The 19053-nt window shown below is 37.0% G+C and overlaps 1 protein-coding gene across 3 annotated transcripts in view; it reads right to left on the bottom strand.

Moving 5' to 3' along the window:
- The window catches only part of SLC4A10 (solute carrier family 4 member 10), a 124233-nt gene that overhangs the window by 42360 nt on the left and 62820 nt on the right, over nucleotides 1–19053 (bottom strand). For 2 of the 3 annotated variants that reach the window (XM_075028582.1, XM_075028581.1), the window contains exons 6-7: nucleotides 13852–14040; nucleotides 2475–2566 (exon numbers count right to left, since the gene is read on the bottom strand). In XM_075028582.1, coding sequence (XP_074884683.1) covers nucleotides 2475–2566; nucleotides 13852–14040 — 281 coding nt within the window. The remainder of the gene's footprint in view (nucleotides 1–2474; nucleotides 2567–13851; nucleotides 14041–19053) is intronic. The other variant, XM_075028583.1, reaches the window with a different exon arrangement.

A 19053-nucleotide genomic window follows, 5' to 3' on the forward strand; every position in this document is an offset into this window, starting at 1 on the left:
AGAAAGCCGTGACACACATTAATCAAATTTATTTATAAGCAGGGCCAACCAGTATTCAAAAACAAGTCAATTATTTCACATGGTATTTGAAAGACCAAACTCTGTCAGTGTGGAACCAGGGTTTGATTCAGAAATACTGTTTCCACGTGGAGCATAGGAACGTTGCCATGAGAACGGATGCGGGTGCAGTCTCTTTATAAATTTCGTATTTCAGGACAACTAGGGTTCCCTTCAGCCTCTGGCATAAGAAGCAGAGACCAGGCAGCTGCAGTTGTTAAACTGCCATCCCCATCCTGCTCAGACATGGGATAAAGTGGTGCTGTGACAGATCATATCCATATCACCCCCCAAATACAAAGTCCTCACCTTGTCCCCAGAGAAAGAGGAGTGACACATTTACAAGTACAAGCATCAGAAATGATGTCTCCCTCTCTGTGCTACTGAAGTAATATTCAAGACAGCTTTTAGTGCCATGTCTCACATTATTCATAAACAGATACCAATACAATCAACACAGTCTCAGTGCTGTACTCAGATTAAGTCAGCTTTTTGAATCAACTCCAAAATTTGGAATATTAGAAGTAGCCCATGGGAGACAGATTAGCAAGAAGATAATATGTGAGGTAGTCAAAGGTGCTTTTTTGTAGAAGATAAATGAAATTAATATGTGGAACAAAATTGGAGCAAGAAATCGCAATACTCAAGAGAAAATTAGTGCACTGCTCTACTTTCCTCTCAATCTGTGCCTATAATTCCAATTATAACCGTTGGGATTTACTGCAATAGCACATTTCAAGGGGAAATTGTACTTTACTTATGCATCTTCAAAAGGATAAATGGATCTTTTTAAAGGCAGTCAAAAAAGGTATTTAGATTACAATCCTTTACTGTTATTTCATTCCTGCAAACAAAAGTTGTTCCCTTCATATTCCTGACAACCTTGTTGGTATCTAACACTGCCGAGCTAGCCAAAAGAAGACATGTTGATCTCTGCTCAGGCCAGTTTAATTAGAAGAGCTCTTTTGATCAGCAAAGCTGCAGCACTACAAAAATAGTGAGTGAAAGATCAAATGATGCAGCCCCCATTCTTGTTTAATACAAACATCATGCAGCTAGATAACGGACTGGGATTTTGATCCTACAACACTCAAAGAAATTGGGGAAAAGTCCAAGAAAAGCACTACTGAAAATCATGTCATTCCCTTTGGGTTGTTATGAGCTTCACCTCTGCACAGCTTAATTTTGAATAGATAGCTTTATTTATATTTGATATCCTTTACAAAATTTTACATCTTGATATTAGAACACTTGCCAGAACAATCAGTTTTAGTTAACACTTTTAATATAAATATCAGGAAACCAAAATCATACTTGACTTTTGAAAGCATTATAATCTTAGTTTTAAATATTTTAAAAGTATTAGCATTAAATTTTTAACAACTTGTCACTGTTTATGTATCTCCTTCCTACCTCTGCAGAACTGTGGTCCATAACACATCCCCAGCCAGCCTCCTTTCTTCTCACTCTCTTTCACAAAAAGATCTGTTTCCCATCTTTATTTCAGCCATATACCATTCCTAGTCTAGCATGTTCAGTCAAGAATTCAAATGGTGCAAATAGCTACTGCTGCTAGGAAATAAGTCTGGCACCAGATGGAGCAATCGCATAACTCTACTTTTAGCTCAGTTGCACTAACATTAAGATTTAACAGACTCAAAGTGCTGTTCTTCAGAATTTTGGTTTAAATCACCTTTCTTCACTTACTCAACCTTTGTTGTATTAATGTGTCAGCCGAAGTCATCTATCCCTGTCAGGTCTGTCATCTGTATCTAATGTGACAGTTTGTTTTAGGTACATACAGACTTCTTAAACAAATTAGGATTCTCCTTTACATTAAAGCTGAGAAGCTGTTTGCTTTTCTTTGCTATCTAACATTGAACTGTCATTGCAATCTCCACTACTGAACAGTTAACATCTTTTGTGAAGTGTACTGAAATATCTTGGCTCGCCAGAAGAATTAAGTTATAGGTTTACAGAAACACATTCTGTTTGAGACATCTGGAATCCACGAGTTCAGGTTATAAAAAGCGTAGTTTGCATTCATACATTACTTCTACAAAAAGTAAAAATCTGAGAGGTAATCTGAATTATAAGAATTCTGAATTACTTTCCTACTTAAATAATTTTCTGTTAATTTGTAAAAATTCCCCCTACAAATATACACCTATGACATTGTCATGCAATAAATTTATCTATGTTCCTAAACTGTGATTTCCTGTTACCAGTAATTTATCGAGAAAATGAAAAATTCTTTTTTGTTATATACAAACTGTGTTGCAGTGCACACAAAACTTTAATGCTGAAGTAAAATTTGCACTTCACAGCTTTTCCTGATACACATGGATTCATTTTATTTAATTTAGAAAATCTATTTGGTAGTCAGGAAGCTCTCTTCACCATCAGTGAACACTTACCTTGCTAAAGTCAACAGTGCTGTTTTCTCTGCTCACATCATTTTTGTTTTCAATACAGGCTGGAGCAGACTGTGGGGAAACAATCTGACCTGCTAAAAAAAGTACCGTTATTACAGAATACTAACAACTACTTCTATAAATAAAGCAACATCTAATGAAATAGCTGTTAAAGAACTACATACATTTCATATCATATGCGTATGAAGCATCTAAACATGGCATTTTAATTAAAGACTTATTTAGAATAACACATTCTCAAAAGACAGAACATTTATCACATGCAGTTAGGAATGGGAGAACATAATTTAGAAAATGCAAAAGATACTCTTGAATACTGGAAGACAAACCTTCTATGCCAATTAAAGCTTACAATTTTTAAGATATTACATTTGAGGAAAGTCCTGCATTCATATAGTTTTTCTAAGTAATTTGAGGAGCTGCCAATTTTGGGCAACACCTGTCTACAAGAATACTCCTCACTGAGTAAAACAGGATTACTAATTTTCATAAATTTACGCATAAGAACATCCTGATTTTAACAACAGCTATAAACCTGAGCACAAAAGTGGGCTGCTATAAAAATAGATGTATTTGAAATTAAAATGATTTAAAAATTCAGTATTAAACAATGTGATTATTGACATGTGTAAAACAAATGTTTCATCAGACACATTTTCAAAGAATTCCAGTGAGGATTTAGTATTTTATAGAAGTTTTTAAAATATCTCAAGATGAGAAGTCTTTAAACATGCCTCAGTCTTGTGTAAGCAAACAGTAAGCCTTGTGACCAACAAAATTTTGCCAACAAAAGCTCAAAAAGAAAAACAGGATTAAGTAACAAGTATATGTCACATAAAGCACATTTTTACTTAATGCGAACATTGTCCCTGTGCACGGCCAGAGGCCACCACGCACACACCGAGGGTGTGGGGCTGGCAGTAGGGCAGCACACAAACCCCACAGGGTGACAAGCCATCCCCTGCTTGCCTTCACTCTTCCACCCTCCCTGGCATGGCAGGAGCTGTGCGCAGCTCTGAGCACCACAACAAAGTACAGGAAAAAGTACCAAATATATGAGCCAACTATCTCTTACTGCCCTAACACATATCCAGGAATAACTACAGAGTCCAACTGGCCCAGAGTCAGCATCTCGTGCCCAGCATATATTTGTTTCCATAGCAAATAAAGTCTCTCATATGACTGAGAAATGATGATGTGAAAACATTGGTTCTGGTGAAAATCAACCTAAACTTGCACAGTAACAAAGACCATATGTTCACGGTACTTGAAGATGAAGACAGTCAGAAAGTCCTAAGCTAGGCACATTGTCTGGGCAATTCAAAGAGCCACGGTGTGTCCCCTTCACACCACTGTCACACACACTTGCAGTCCAAGCATGTCCCCAGCCACAGCCAGGAAACAGAGTGCTTCACGGGAGCCAGTCTGGACAGGACAGGAGACTTGCAAGAGTATCTCAACCATTGCCAAAATACTGAAGTATCCAGCTTCTGTCACAGCTGAGCACTACAGTATCCCCAGTTGAAACACTTGCTCAAGGAAAAGGTTGGTTTTCATGAAAATCAACATCTCATTTTCCACTAGACAAATCTCCCATGACACAAAACAATTTTTAGACTCTTGTGCTGCATCCTGGTAGCATAGCCAGAGAGATTTCACTTTGATTAGGAAGTACAGAACAGAATGTTTTAAAATGTATTGCTAGAAATCTTATTATTAAATGTATCACTTAAAAATGTAAATATTTCCATTTTCTATTGACAGATCAAAACAAGAATAGAAATTAGGGCTTTTGTTCAGCACTACAGTGAAATAAACAGAGAATGGCAAAAAACCAAACATGACAAGCATGTTAACCCAACGAAGTAGATAAAAATAAATCAGGATTAGAATTTACATATGACAAGAATAAAGGCTTGATTTCAGAAAGCAACGTATTAATGTAACATAAAGGAATTCACATTAAAAAAAGACTTAATTCCTAAATGTCACAGGAGACAACTTTTGCAAATCGGAAGCCGGAAATTACTAAGTATGCGAGATGCTTATAAATGGTCATTCAGTTTGTCTGTTTTAATTAGAATCTAAAGGAAAAACAGAGTTTCATCATTGTTACACCATCACCTTTACACTATGTATCCCCATACACTACTTCGCACTGTAATTTTTCTCTGTATTGTTTATTTAGCAGTCTTAGATTATTTTACAGGAATCATCCTGTAGTATTAGAATTATTAAAAATAATATATACATTTTATTTCTGTACTATAAGGGGAATTACTTGTAATAATTACTCATACTAATATACATATGTTATGAAGATGTTACAGGAAAGCAACAGAAGTAGTAGTTCATTATCTTTCTGTTGCTAATTGAGGATTTACTTCTTTTTTTTTTTTCTGGACCCAAAAATTCAAGAAAATGAGAGCAGGGATATCTGCCAGGGAGATAAAAATATTGACCAACAAAGGAGTTGGAGCATGGACCACCTGTTATAAATACTGAAGTTTTAACATAATAATCAGAGGTGTCAAAAGCCTCTAAACAATTAGCATAACAGTCCAAAGGCTAACTTTTAAACATTGTGTCCATTTTTCTTTTAGGAGAAAAATATGTAAAAATATACACAGTAAGAAATAAAAGCCACAACCAGTAAGTATGTGAAGTTTATAAGAATAGCATATGTTCTTTTTCTGTGCCAACAGAAGACCTCAAACTTTGATATACCCATATGCTGGAGTAATCTGAAAGAACACAAGTTTTACCTTGAGGCAGTAAGAGATGTTTAAATAGCTCTGCAACTTAAGACAGCTTTCTGGATCTTGGAACAAGAAGTTTGCTTTTTTACTGTATTGAATAACAATCAAAAATACAAGGTAGGGAAGACAGGTAATTTCACTTTTCACGTGACAGTCATGGGGAAAGTTTTTTAAAGAGCATCTTAAACACACTGCAGGAATGCATGTTTCTTATGCACCAATACAGTCAGTAAAATGCAAATCTGGAACTTGGTCTCTGTGTGGCCCTTCAGCAGAAACATAAGACAAGGAGTACCGGTTTTTGGAGAGATTTTTGCTCCTATATACATTTAGTTTGTTAAATGCCTGTATATTTTGCACTAGATAGTAGACAGATGTAGTGCTATGGTGGCCCTCTCCATAGGAGCAGGACTACAATCCTACATGGTTATTTTTATATTTGGTAGCTTCCTCTACTTCTGAGCTATGAAGCCATAAAAATTCATAAATTAATTTAATTTTGTGTGTAATTTCATGTTGACTTAAAGGAGATGTTTTTGGGATGAATACTATTAAGTACATGAGCAATTCCCAATGGGGAAGGACCAAAAGCATACTGATGGCAACACCTAGTGAACACTGGCATCACCACGCTACGCTGGTTTTCCAACATCATTAAAAATACTCAGTTTGCTAAAGCATGTTGGCAACTATACACATGCTTTATCCTCAAGCCACTTTTGATTTCAGCAACTGATTGTTTCCTCTGAATGAAGGATGCAGTTATTGGCACCATGATGGTCCCATCAATTAAAGAGCTATGTGAATGAAGAGGGGAGCTGTCACATCATACCTAAACTAAAACAAACAAACAAAAACAAAATAAAAAAAAAACAAAACCAAACAAAAAAAGCATTTCCTTTCTGATTTCCACCAAAACGTCAACAGTCACCACTGCAAACTGCCTCTGGGATACAGGTACATTAAATCCAAGTTTTCTCCAAATTTTACCTTTATGATATGGGAGCCTTCAAAGTATTATGAGCAAAAGAAAAAAAAACAAAAAACAAAACACAACCACCACCAAACAAAAACTAACACCAAACAAAAACTAACACCAAACAAAAACTAACACCAAACAAAAACTAACACCAAACCCTAGCCAGGCTTTAAACATCTGGTCTGAGAAAAAACACTTGCGATGGTTTATTACTCTTTGAGTTGGTAATATGGGGTTTAGGCTGGTAGGAATGGTGAAGGCATAAACCATCAACTGCCTATAAGAGGGAATAAGAGCAGCAACAACCTTGCCATTTTATTCAGCTCTTCCATGCCCTGTCTTTGACAGTTCCATTTCAGCGCTCTCAAGCAAAATGTTTATTTACACATTGTATGGGGTAAATACAGCATTTTATTTTTTAAGAGTGCAATGTATTACTTTGAGTCTTTAAAAACCTTGATTTATCCTGCAGTCTATCTACATTAAGCATCTGAAGAGCTACATTCTTGGAGAATTCATCACAGAGCCATTCAGATTTTTTAAAGTATCAGTCAGACAAATGCACAATGTGGTGTCATTGAAATATCCAGCCTACATACAAAGGAACTTACACCTAAGAGATAAAACCACACTGAAATGGGTGTTAAGGCTTATCTATCTATGTATTAAAAAGCCAGTATCAGCACACTTTTTAAAATCTTATTTTAAATTGTTGTACATAAAAAAATAGTGGGTTTTTTCAGATAATATGAAATTGCCAGAGCTTTGAATAGAGCAAGAATTCACACAAAAAAATATTATGTCATGCAAAGCCAAGCCACTTAAAAATCAAAATCCATCAAAATAAGGTCCATATTTGTTACACTAATAGAAGTTTGCATTTGAAGATAGAGCTCAGCATTTTGAGACTATTAGTCCTGCCAAATTAAAAAAAAAATTAATCCCGGTAAATTAATGTCACATGCAACATACTCTTACTCTGTAAAATTTAAAGCTCAAGACCTTTAACTATGTGTATTGTACTTATTAATAAAAAATCCAAGAGGTCTCCAGAATGCCAATGACAAAAACCAAGAACAATGTATTCAGGTACAAATCACAGTTAATGGAAACAAATGGATGCAACTGACATATCAAACGAAATTAAATCAGAAAAGAATTTGCTTATATTTCTAGACCATATAGATTTCTTCTCATTCGGAAAAAAAAAAAAAAAAAAAAAAATCTGATTTGCAAGCCAGCTATAACAATCTTCAGACTTTTCACTGCAACTAATCACCAATTTTCCAAATCTAAATGGACACACTGTCCAGATCAAAAATCAAGGACTGAAAAACAGTAAGTTTTCCTAAGTATATGGTAAAATTCTAATATAACAGAGCAGTGATACCATCTTTGCAGGCTGAATTGTATATGCACCTTCAGGCCTCTTGGTGCATAACATTTTAAAACGGTAGAGAACCATGTCACGCCCATTGTACCTGTGTAACTGCAAGCAGATTTGGTGCTTACTAATGATACATAATTTAAGAGGATGAGGAAGAAGTCACTTTACCTGTTTTTCTAATGCTACACCTGAATCTCAAGCATAATTCACATGAAGTCATGCAGTTTTAACTAAAATGCTATGATATGCAGTTTTACAAATTGATGTAAGAAAATGAACTTATAAAGAAATAGCACTTTTTTTCCCCAAAAACAATATAATTCCACACAAGCTTCTCTTAAGTGTGCCCCAGCTGCTGACAAAGGCCTGAGGTATTTTTTAAATCACTATAGCAAGAAGTTGCATGCTGTCAAGAAACTGAGATGAAGACATGGGTGTACATTTGAAATGTTCTGAAGCCCAAGCAAGAATAGGTATTTATACTACCTCTGAACCTTCAGGGAGTTTACAGAACCCAAAGGATAGGAGATGAGGAAGATACAGAGATGAGATGAGCCTGTTAGAGACAGACACAACAAAGACAGAGCAAAATAAAGAAATACAAAGATGAATGATACAGTTTTATACATATAGATTACACATTTTATCATGGGTACAAGGAAGTGTGGAGAAAGAAAGAATAAATATCAGATGAAAATGTTCATAAATACAAGTTATATTTCAGTAATATAAAAACCTGGGGATAATACAAGTTGATTAAATTATATACATTTGAGAAGAACATAAAACAAGAAATACAGCATTAGCTAATCTAAGCTAGAATTAACCATCTTTGAGTTTGCCTTCTCTTCAAGGAAAGCTGGAGCAATCCACCTGATCCAGATCCAATACTGCCAGAAAACTTGGGTATATATATGGCATTCACTGTGACTTCTTCCCAAAATGAAGGAACACGGTCATGTACCTAGGAATACCTCCCTACCCTTTTCGTATGGCTCCAAGTAATGTCAGTCTCTCTCCACATCGTAGCATTGACGTCAGAGTTTCACATGCTGTAAGCTAGCTCTGACTTACGGTATAAATGCTTGAACTGATGTTTAGGAGAGATTGGGAAAATGAGGAAAGTAACGAACAACATCACATAACTGGTAATTTAGACTTACTGGGATACTAAAGCATACTGTCCTAAATTAGACACCCAAGCACAGTCTTAAACCCCTCCATGTGTGCTCATACTAGCATAAAACAATCAAGAAGTCCAAACCAGCCCATCATACTAACTGAAATAACTGGAAAAAGGCTTGCAAAAGAATATGTCAAAATGAACTGCTCCAGCAGCTCATGCTGTTAACTCTGAAGATCCCCAATTTAATATGCCATTGCTTTTCTTCAAGCTCTTTGGCATATTGATAAACTTCTCCTTGGAATTTCAGAATTTCTCAAAATCAGACATGATATATAGCATAATGCAATTTTTACACTAAAAACATGTCTGCTCTGACATCAAGGGAGAAGAAGCGGTTATAAATGGCATATGTATGGCACAGAAAACAGGCACAAGATCATGTTATTATGGATAAAGAATACTTCAGAAAGGTGCATGGAAATATAATTTACAAGTCACTCAATCGGCCATGCTCCCCTACTTCCTTCCTCTTCAACTTTTATCAGTAAAAGGTCTATTAGATCCCATTACCTATATATATACACACACACACACACGCGCGTGCTCATACTCTGAAGCCTAGATTAAAAGTGAAACAGCCAGTCAAAAACACTTAAAAAGTTTACATGATGAAAACTTCTTTTCTGAACTACATTTTCAGCACATCAGCTACTTTTCCATGCCACACATGCTTAAATTCTGAATTGCAGAACCCTTTATAAAAGGGGAGAGGCTTATGTAATTATTTCAGCATTCCTCTAACAATAGAAAGGTATTATATATTTGCAACTGTCATTAGCTTTTTAGACCATGTCATAGGAATTTACAGGCACAGCTCTCAGGTGTCAGAGTGAAAAACCTATTGATCTCAATAAAAATAAGTTAAATTGCTTTACAAACCAAACTTTCTAAAGATGATTTACTAATGACAAAGATTCATATTTTTACCTGCCTTCTACAGTATTTATACTATAATTACTTGCCACCCTCTACTTTGGGTATTTGGTGTCAAATTAGATTTAAAAAAAAAAAAAAAAAAATCATTTTTCCTGCTCTTATGCCAAATTTGACTGTCGGTTTTTATTGGAACATCAAAAGCAGGCTTTTAATTCTCACAGTTTTGATGCTTAATGAAAAGTGAAAGTTAAACACAGCATGGCAGCATAAAAAATGCATGGTAAATCCATAGCACCCTGACATCTTAGCCCTGCAGAGGATGTGAAGAAAAGCCATTGTAAACAAAAGATAATACTACTAAATACAAAGCAAATTAATTAGATGGTCTGACGGACTCTTAAACAAAGAAAAAATGGAGGGAGAACATATGTACAACTATCTTCCAGCAAAGATATCACAGTGGTCTGTCAGCAGCACAGCCATATATTGAATTTAAGTTTTTGTCTTCATTTTCAGACTTTGCTCCTGAATATCTGGAAATTGATACATTAATAAGCTAGCATAGTCAAGAACTTGGACAAAGAAGGGGGTTTGCAACCTCAGCTGTACCACACAACCCAGATGGCAAGGACTTACGGCTCTGAACCACCTATTTTACTTTAAACTAGACTGCTGAGGATTGTTATCAGTTAAACTATCTACACTAAAACCAAATTTAACCAAACTAAGAATTTCCTTTTGTGCAGAAAAAGCGTCCAAGTTCCCCTGCCTCATTTCAACAGGGGCAAATAAGTGGCCCTTCTAAAGCTCTGGCACTTGCAGTTTCTGAAAACTGATCTCTGATAGGGGTGAACTGAGCTGTAAGCTCATCAGTAGTACCTGACATGATCTGGTTTTCTCCCTGCAGTTTTCTAGGAATTAAGCTTCTCATCCAGAAAGTAAAAGCGATAACAAAATATTTTACTATTTTAATGCAGTTTTTTTGTATTAAAAAGAGAGAACAATATTGCTACTGTTGGCAATATACAGAATATTTTATGTTTAGACATTCTACACAATGTTTGTGCACAAATGAGAATAAGCAGACTAAAATGATGTCTTGATTGCATTTTACTAGTTTGTCCTCGGGAAACAAAGATGTGTCTCACAGCACATTCTTGACAATAATATAAGGTATTTACATCCCTTAATTTTACTTTCTTTTACACACATTCAGCTGATTTTTCTTTCTAACCTGATCCAGTTATTTTTTAACAACTCATTTTTGTATTGTTATGAGAAGCTTGTACAGACGCTCCGTGGCAATCGAAAAAGAAATATATAGCTGCACGGAGCCTAACACTGTAGCTGAACCCTAGCATTTGGGTCATAAGGCAATGGCAGAAGAAAATGATCAGAAACCTCACTGCTATACCTGGTCAAGCTTCTAAGGATAGCAGAGTTCCTGAAAGCTGAGCATTTCAGCGTAGATTCCTGCATAATTTACACACCATGTACTATGCCAAGTTACCCAGGGTAAAGAAATACCTAAGAGTATGCCAGAAGAGGTAGCAGTCAGTGTGCCTGAAATTAGGCAGCTCTCCAGAATCATCTCTTTCCCCATTCCTTTAATCCTGGAGTATTGGGGCAATAGCTGCCACTCAAGCCCATGAGCTACTTATTTGCTGTTGTCTTGAAAAGGGAAAAAATTGTGATTCCTTTTAAAACCAAAAACTTCAGACTAATTTTTCCTCTTCTAAAGCTAATACTGATTTTAGTACAGTTCAGGCAATAAAATAAGATTCAGACTTTTTAATGTAACAGGGTAATGGATGGTAAGAGAGAAACTTAGAATAAACAAATACCTCTTTGCTTTATCACAGGGCCATCATCTATTTGAAGAGGTCAATGCAGGAGACTGCCAAATGTGCATTAGCACTTAAAGGATGCAAGTAGAAGAGCAATGCTTCAAACTGATTAAAAGACATCTGTGTCCAAAAAGATTGAGTTTGGAACTCTTCACTGTAATTTAGATAAAAAGCTGATTTACTTTTATATAAATGGTCCTGAAATTATTTAGATTTGTATTGTTTATGGTGCATTTAACTTAATTTAAATTAACATAGTGAAAGTGACTAAGTGGTTTTTTTAACCAGGGCTTGGAGCGCTCTGAGGCATCTCTACATACGCATGTGAACTGGAATTCAGTAGTTTTTCATCTTGCAAAATAAGCACAGACAAATGAAAACCTGTAAGAATGTGTCTCCCTACTTACAGAATCGCCTAACCACTGAGTATATAAAATTAGTGTGTTTAATATGGACTTAGATGCTGTGCTGATCAGAATCTATTTGGAGGGGGGGAATTAGATAGAGAAACTTAGGCAAAAGTGAGATGTTTCTGGAGTGAATTACTGCATCAGTTCTACTAACAGACACAGAAAGTTACTGAAATTGAGCTTATGACACTTTCACAGCTTGCCCTGAGGGGTCTTTTTAAGGACACCTACTGCTTATTTGTTATGTAAGATCTAGAGCAAAAAGCTTACAGAATGCAAGCTGTCATCTTGCGTCCTGTGGAAACTGAGGAATAGAAATATTATAGCATTAACTTTCTTAAGCGTATCCTTAATATTTGTTTGAAGTCATCAGCAAGAGTTGCACAAATCAACAGGAATGTTGCCTTAAAAAGGATGGACAATCATCCTACTTACTTTTACTCTTATGCATCCATATGCATAATCACACACATCTTAATAAATATTATTTTTTCCTTACTCTTAAAATGATATTTTGGCATAATTAATATGTTTCTTTTTAATATCCTTTTCAGATGAAATCATATGTTGCCTTGTAGGTCTGAGAGTCTTCCCCAGTGAAGTGGCTAGATTTAGAACTACCTATTAAAACTATACAGCAAACAGTGAAACAAAAGGTCCTTCTTTGAAACCAAAGTTAATCTTTATACCAACAGCCCCATCTTTCCAGATCAGCTGCACTACTACTCCTTCCCCCTCTGCTCTATGCCTCACAGCACACAGGTGCCTCTTGCACCCTGCACCTTCCCTGTGCTATGGCTGTTTCTTCACTCCCCACCTCTCAGGGAGCTTCCCAGGGGAGCTCGGTAGGGCCCTGAACCAGAGAGACAGCAGAAGGGACTAAGATTTCACTAAAACTAAGGTGATTTCTGGAATAAGAGCCACTATAGTCCAATGGTGTTAGGACAAAAATGTTGTGGGTATCGTGATGATATGGGATACAGAGGCTCAGTAACTCTGCAATGTATAATTCTAATGAATTAATTGTAAATATTTGCAAAATTTGGCTGCAAGTTCCATAACACAGGCCTGTGTTTATGTAAATAAGGAAGGGGCAACAAGAAATATCTTTCATTATGATTAACCTATAACAACAGCACAACTTATAAAGGCTTCTGTAAAAGCAAAAAAGAAAAAAGTTAAGCCAATATTTTACTGTAGAACCGCTCTGCAAATGTGCTCTCTCATTTTCATGAACATGATTTTCCAAAAAGTGATTTTCTGAAAAAACAAGGTACAGTTCTTGCAGCATCTCTCCAACAGTGTCATCTTGAAAATGTTTTTCTCATTTTCCAACCTCTCAAACTCAACTATGAAATCTGAAGCACCAGCTGAACAATAGCTAATGCATACACTGTCATAGACCTAGAAACTATTCCAACAATCCATGACATTTTAACTAAATAGGCCCTGGGTAGTCAACAGAAGTCAAAAATAGACGTATCACATTTCTGGCACTAATGGAGCATGTCCGCAGTTCAGAGCAACACTGTGCAAAGACGTTCAAGCTCCATCCAAAGGATCGCACAGAGTGCCTAAAGGACAAGTGTTCTCACGCTGTGCTGCACCAGGGATAATGTGCCATGGCAATTACCCAGGACAGAATGGCATGCTAACACACCTAGCCTGCTTCCAACACCTGAGCTAGTTCCCTTGAACAGCTCTGCACAGCCCTGAATTGTGCAGCATACCTGAATTTCAAATTTAGACAGGTATGTTACTGAATGCATAAGAGGAACCACTCTCATGTAAAAGGTACCATTTTTACACAGTAGCTTTGCTGAGCAGAATCACACTGAGTTGTACAAAGCACATGCAGTACTGAACAGGCAGATGTTATTGAAAACTCAAAATGCAAAACAAAGCAACACGTTACCATTTTTATCCATGGAATGGGGCTCAGACTGCTTCTTTCCAATATCAGCAAAGGATCTCACAATTGGGATCCTGTTGCTCAGCTTCTTCTGGTTCTGATGGTGATGCTGTTTTAGTAATGCCTCATGCACTCTGTGACGAACATCCTCACTGAGCTGCCCAGAACCCACCTGCTGGTCCAGAATCATATCTGAAAATATATACATAAAAATAATAGAAGAGGGGAAAGAGGAAATACTTTATTTTTTTAAATTGCAATAATAAGAATTAGTACCCTACAGGATTACAAATGAAAGGTATCAGTTCCTTTAACACAACAGAATTAAATGGTGAGTTTTATCTAGAAGTGTTTCACACTTGGGAGAAAAAAATCAAAAAGGATGCTATTAATGCAAAAAAGTCAATCCCTCAAAAGATATGCAGTTCCCAAATTAAGGTCACCTATGTAACTTTGCAGTCAGTCCCTAAGCACTCCCATACATAATGTATTTAAACCCAGTATTATGATGTGTATAAGGTGTCTTTTTCTTTCCAAATAACCCCTACCCCATTTGCTACAAAGGACTGGCATGCTGTGAGGGAACAACTTTTTTATTCCCTTTATACTTACCACAGGAGATCACAGCCTAGCTCTTTATTTCTTATAACTATAATACTTTCAGTACAATATAAAGAAATCTCGGTTAAGACAATACAGGAAAATTTGCTGCATTATTTGCAAATACTTAATAGGATCTCATTCTACTGCCAGATGTACATGTTCCTGCAAGAGAATCATTACATGGAGGTGTCAGTGAAAATGATCCCCTGCTAAGAAATTACAACAATTTTTGCAGTCCACTGGCAGAAAATATTCTTACATATTCACATTCAAAACTATTTGTAAATACGTGCATTATATATGTTTCAAATGGGAAAGAATTGTTGAAAATTTTGTGGGATTTTTTAAATTATTATTTTTGGAAATCCTGCTAGCAACAGTAATAACGCTTTAGAGAAAAAGAAAGGAAAAAAAGAAATTCTGTATCAAAGCAAGTAAAACAGCATTTAAGTACACACTGTCCTTATATAGCCATTGGAAGAAACTGTACTGCACAAAAATAGTGATATAATAAGCTGAGTCAAAAACTCCTTGTACTGAAAATTCAGACAGCTAATGATTCTGTGCTGCAGTCAGATTCATATCTACCAGTAAACTCTGTGGCAAAGCAAGCAGATGAGAAAAAAATAAAAAGCAGATGCATCATCAGTAGAGACATAATTTGTCAGGTCTTTGATTATTGCCAAGAGCAAGAGAAAAGAAGAGAGATAATAAAAGGCATTAAATAGTTATGCTGGTTAAAAGCAGAGTTTAATTGCTAACAGTCAACTATGCACTGTATATACATTTAAAAAACACAACAGTTTTTCTGAAGTTCCCAATATCCACATAACAAGCCAATGTATCATATACATAATGGCTTTAAGAGCTGAACAACAAATTACCTGCATGTTTCACTTACTATGAAGAGGCTACCAACAAATCTACATCTCTATGACAGCACACACACAAAAAGACAAGGCTCAGTCCACATATAAATGCAGCTGCCAACAGATGCAAACATGAGCAGTATATCTGCATCCTGCAACTGAGTGATGCAGAGGTTTTCGACGTTGCCTTTGACCCTCTCCAGCAATTACATTCTGCACAGTATTAACAACAGTGTTGACCGAACGGCTCATACCAAAGAGTAATACTGCCTGGTGGTGTGCCTAATCTAATAAAATGTCTTTGGGGTGCTTCGCCTGACTCTGAAGGGAACTTTTATCTCCAGGGTTAACTCAAACACCACCAGGTCAGTTATCTCTGCACTCCCAGTCTAGACAAACACAGTTTTTCTATTACTATCAATTCTAATAGAAGAGAGAGAGAGAGGCATAGCAGCAGGGTGAGTGACAAAAAGGCAAAAGAGAAGGTAACACAAGTTCAAGAGAAAGTCTTCAGTAGAATTTTTTCAGAAGGAGCCAAAAACTTGTAACACGTGAGAAAAAGAAAAGAAAGCTCCAGCTCGAAAAAAAAAAATAGTCATTTTCCTACTGAACTCTACTGCCTTTTGAGGAACTGCCTCTGCCCTGAGGATAAGATTATCTTCTCTTTAGATAGCCTTAGTACATGAATTCGCATGTCACATTTCCCAAAACAGGCCAGTACTTTCTGTAATGTGACAGGGTTCTTTAGAGGAAAAAAATAAATAATAAATATATAACTTAGGGCATCTGTGCTATAGCACAATTGAAATTATCTTCTCCCCACTCCTTTATAATTCTGCCAACCAAAAGAAAAATTCTAGAAGATGCAAAAACAAAGATTACCTTCTTTGAGTTGCTCTAAGACAGAAATCAAAAGGAAGAGCTGAAAAAAAAGTACTCCTCTAGAACAGGCAAAATTAGGGTTGTGGTCATCACCTTGCTTACAGATCAGTGGAACTCCACTTGTATGGTGTCACTCCTGGAATTACAGTATTTTCCATATTAAATATTAAAATATATTAACTGCTGAGGATATCAATATTTAAGATGATCCACATGATGAGACAAAATGCCAGGAAAAAGAAAATCATATCCCTATCCTCTTCCTTGCGTAAATGCTCCACTAGACTAGTTAACAGTCACACAAGTCATGGAGTTAGCACCAGCCTGGTGACTAATGATTTTTATTTTCTGCCAAACTGAGAAGAAAGTGGCTTACCTTGAGTTTTCTTTTTTTTACAACAACTTCCCCTTTACTGTAGCACCTCTGCCACATGTAAAAAGGGAAGATGCATTCAGATTTGGGAAGAGTGAAGACGTGTTTTCTTGCCTTGATACTCCCCCTCCAGTTGTCATTCCTTTAATACAGACCCACTTGCAGTAGCAGCTACAGGAGTTTAAATGCAGTCAAATTACTGCCATATTGCTGTATTTTGACCTTTTTTTCCAAGACCTGAACAGATTTGAACAGTAGTAAGAAAGACTGTCTCCATCAGCACCTATCATTATGGGATCCCACTTCAGTTTCTTCCCAAGTTTTTCAACTATCTGTTAAAAGTCCAAGCCTCTGCAATGTCAGTGATAACACTCTTGATTGCAAAGATAAGCTTGAAAACAAGAGCAACATGGTTAAATTCCGAAAGTAAGTAGCAAACAGGAGCATTTTAAACATCTCATTTTCAAAAGACTCTATTTCCTTAATTCTGTGAGAAGATGATCCTACATGTTCCCACCAGTTAAAGCTGCACCTACTTTTCTCTGCTGGTTTTGGCTGGGATAGAGTTAATTTTCTTCATAGTAGCTAGTATGAGGCTATGTTTTGGATTTGTGCTGGAAACAGTGTTGATAATGCCGAGATGCTTTAGTTACTGCTGAGCAGTGCTTACACAGAGTCAAAGCCCTTTCTGCTTCTCACCCCACCCCACCAGCGAGCAGGCTGGGGGGGCACAAGAAGTTGGGAGGCAACCCAGCTGGGACAGCTGACCCCAACTGACCAAAGGGATATTCCAGACCATCTGATGTCATACTCAGCATGTAAAGCTGCGGGAAGAAGGAGGACAGGGGGGACGTTGGGACTGGTGGCGTTTGTCTTCCCAAGTAACCGTTATGTGTGATGGAGCCCTGATTTCCTGGAGATGGCCTGCCAACGGGAAGTAGTGAATGAACTCCTCGTTTTGCTTTCCTTGTGTGTGTAGCTGTTGCTTTACCTATTAAACTGTCTTTATCTCAACGCATGAGTTTTCTCATTTTTACCCTTCTGATTCCCTCCCCCATCCCACTGTGATGGAGGCAAGTGAGCAGCTGCATGGTGCTTGGTTGCCAGCTGGGGTTAAACCACAACATTTTCAAAGCCCTGTTTTTCACTCTTGTATCTACAGCATATGGCCATTTCTCCAAACTCCATATGACAAAACAGAGTAAAGAATACGGACCTGAAACTTCACAGCACTGTATCTCAGCTACAATCCTGTGTAACAACAGAGACTCTCCAGGGTTTCTATGCTCAGCAGCAAAGGTTTGGGGATAGTTTTGTTTGTTTGTTTTAAAGAATTTTCCTCTTGAATGACCTTTTAAATTCTGCAGAGCCCCCTTCTAGCCAGACACAGCTTACCATTAGATTTTCACAAGGATGCTTCACAACCATATGGAGCTTTCAGCAAGATGCAATGTGTGGAATACCCACCAGCATAGTGTTACCCATTCCATTAATTGCTCACACCATACCACTTCTGCTGACACCAGGAACACTGAAGTAGGATGTTTCTTCTGTAAGGAATCTTGAGTCATACTGGAACCATGAAATCATTTTTTCAAGACAGACATTCTTCCCGCCCTGGTCATTTAATAAGATTCAAAGAAACTTGGGGTTTCATATAATTTCAAGAATGTTTTCTCCATTCAGACTCAAGTTACAATACGTCATTTACATAAAATTGATTATGTGAGTAAATGTGAGCAATGCGAGTACTTAAACAAGCTATTGTAGTAACTCACATGTAACTCCTGATCACCTGTGAACAATTTACCCAGGCTGTGAATTAGAACATCAGGGGTGCAGACACTTCAAATCAGTTCAAATGCAGTGTGGCTCATGCGTTGCCCAACATAGCAAACTGCATCTGTCCCACCTCTAGGGTCAGCAAGGATGCAAAAGCAGGTTGGCTGCTTCCACTCACTCTGGAGACATCTATTACATACTGCAGCTTTGTACAGGGACATGCAGCCAGATCCACTTGGAGTCATCCCAGGTCCAAGCAAATGAGCAATAAGGAGACACTCAAGTGTGGCCACAGCTCATTCCCCATTGCTCCAGCTTCACAGTGTGCCCATCACTTCACATGCAATACTACATGAAACTCCCAGGTGAAACACTGAATAAATTTACAGAAGGTATACTGCATTTGCATCAAAATACCTGTGAAGTCCAAAAATATATTTTTAACAGATAAACAGGCCAAACTGGGCCTGACTTTTGCAGTGGTGAGTAAAGAAACAAGATCCAGAGTGCTTTTTTTGTTTTGTTTTGTTTTGTTTTTTAGCTGTGCACCAGATGAAATATAAGTTTTGAATTGCTGGGCTCATATTCTCCTGATATAGGTTGACATTGACAGTTTACAGCAGAAGAAACTGAGCCCAGCATATACCAGCAAAGTTGCCAGTATTTACACCTCTCAATCTTCCAAATTTTGTAACT

The sequence above is a fragment of the Buteo buteo genome, chromosome 5, assembly GCF_964188355.1.
Source record: "Buteo buteo chromosome 5, bButBut1.hap1.1, whole genome shotgun sequence".
NCBI lineage: Eukaryota > Metazoa > Chordata > Aves > Accipitriformes > Accipitridae > Buteo > Buteo buteo.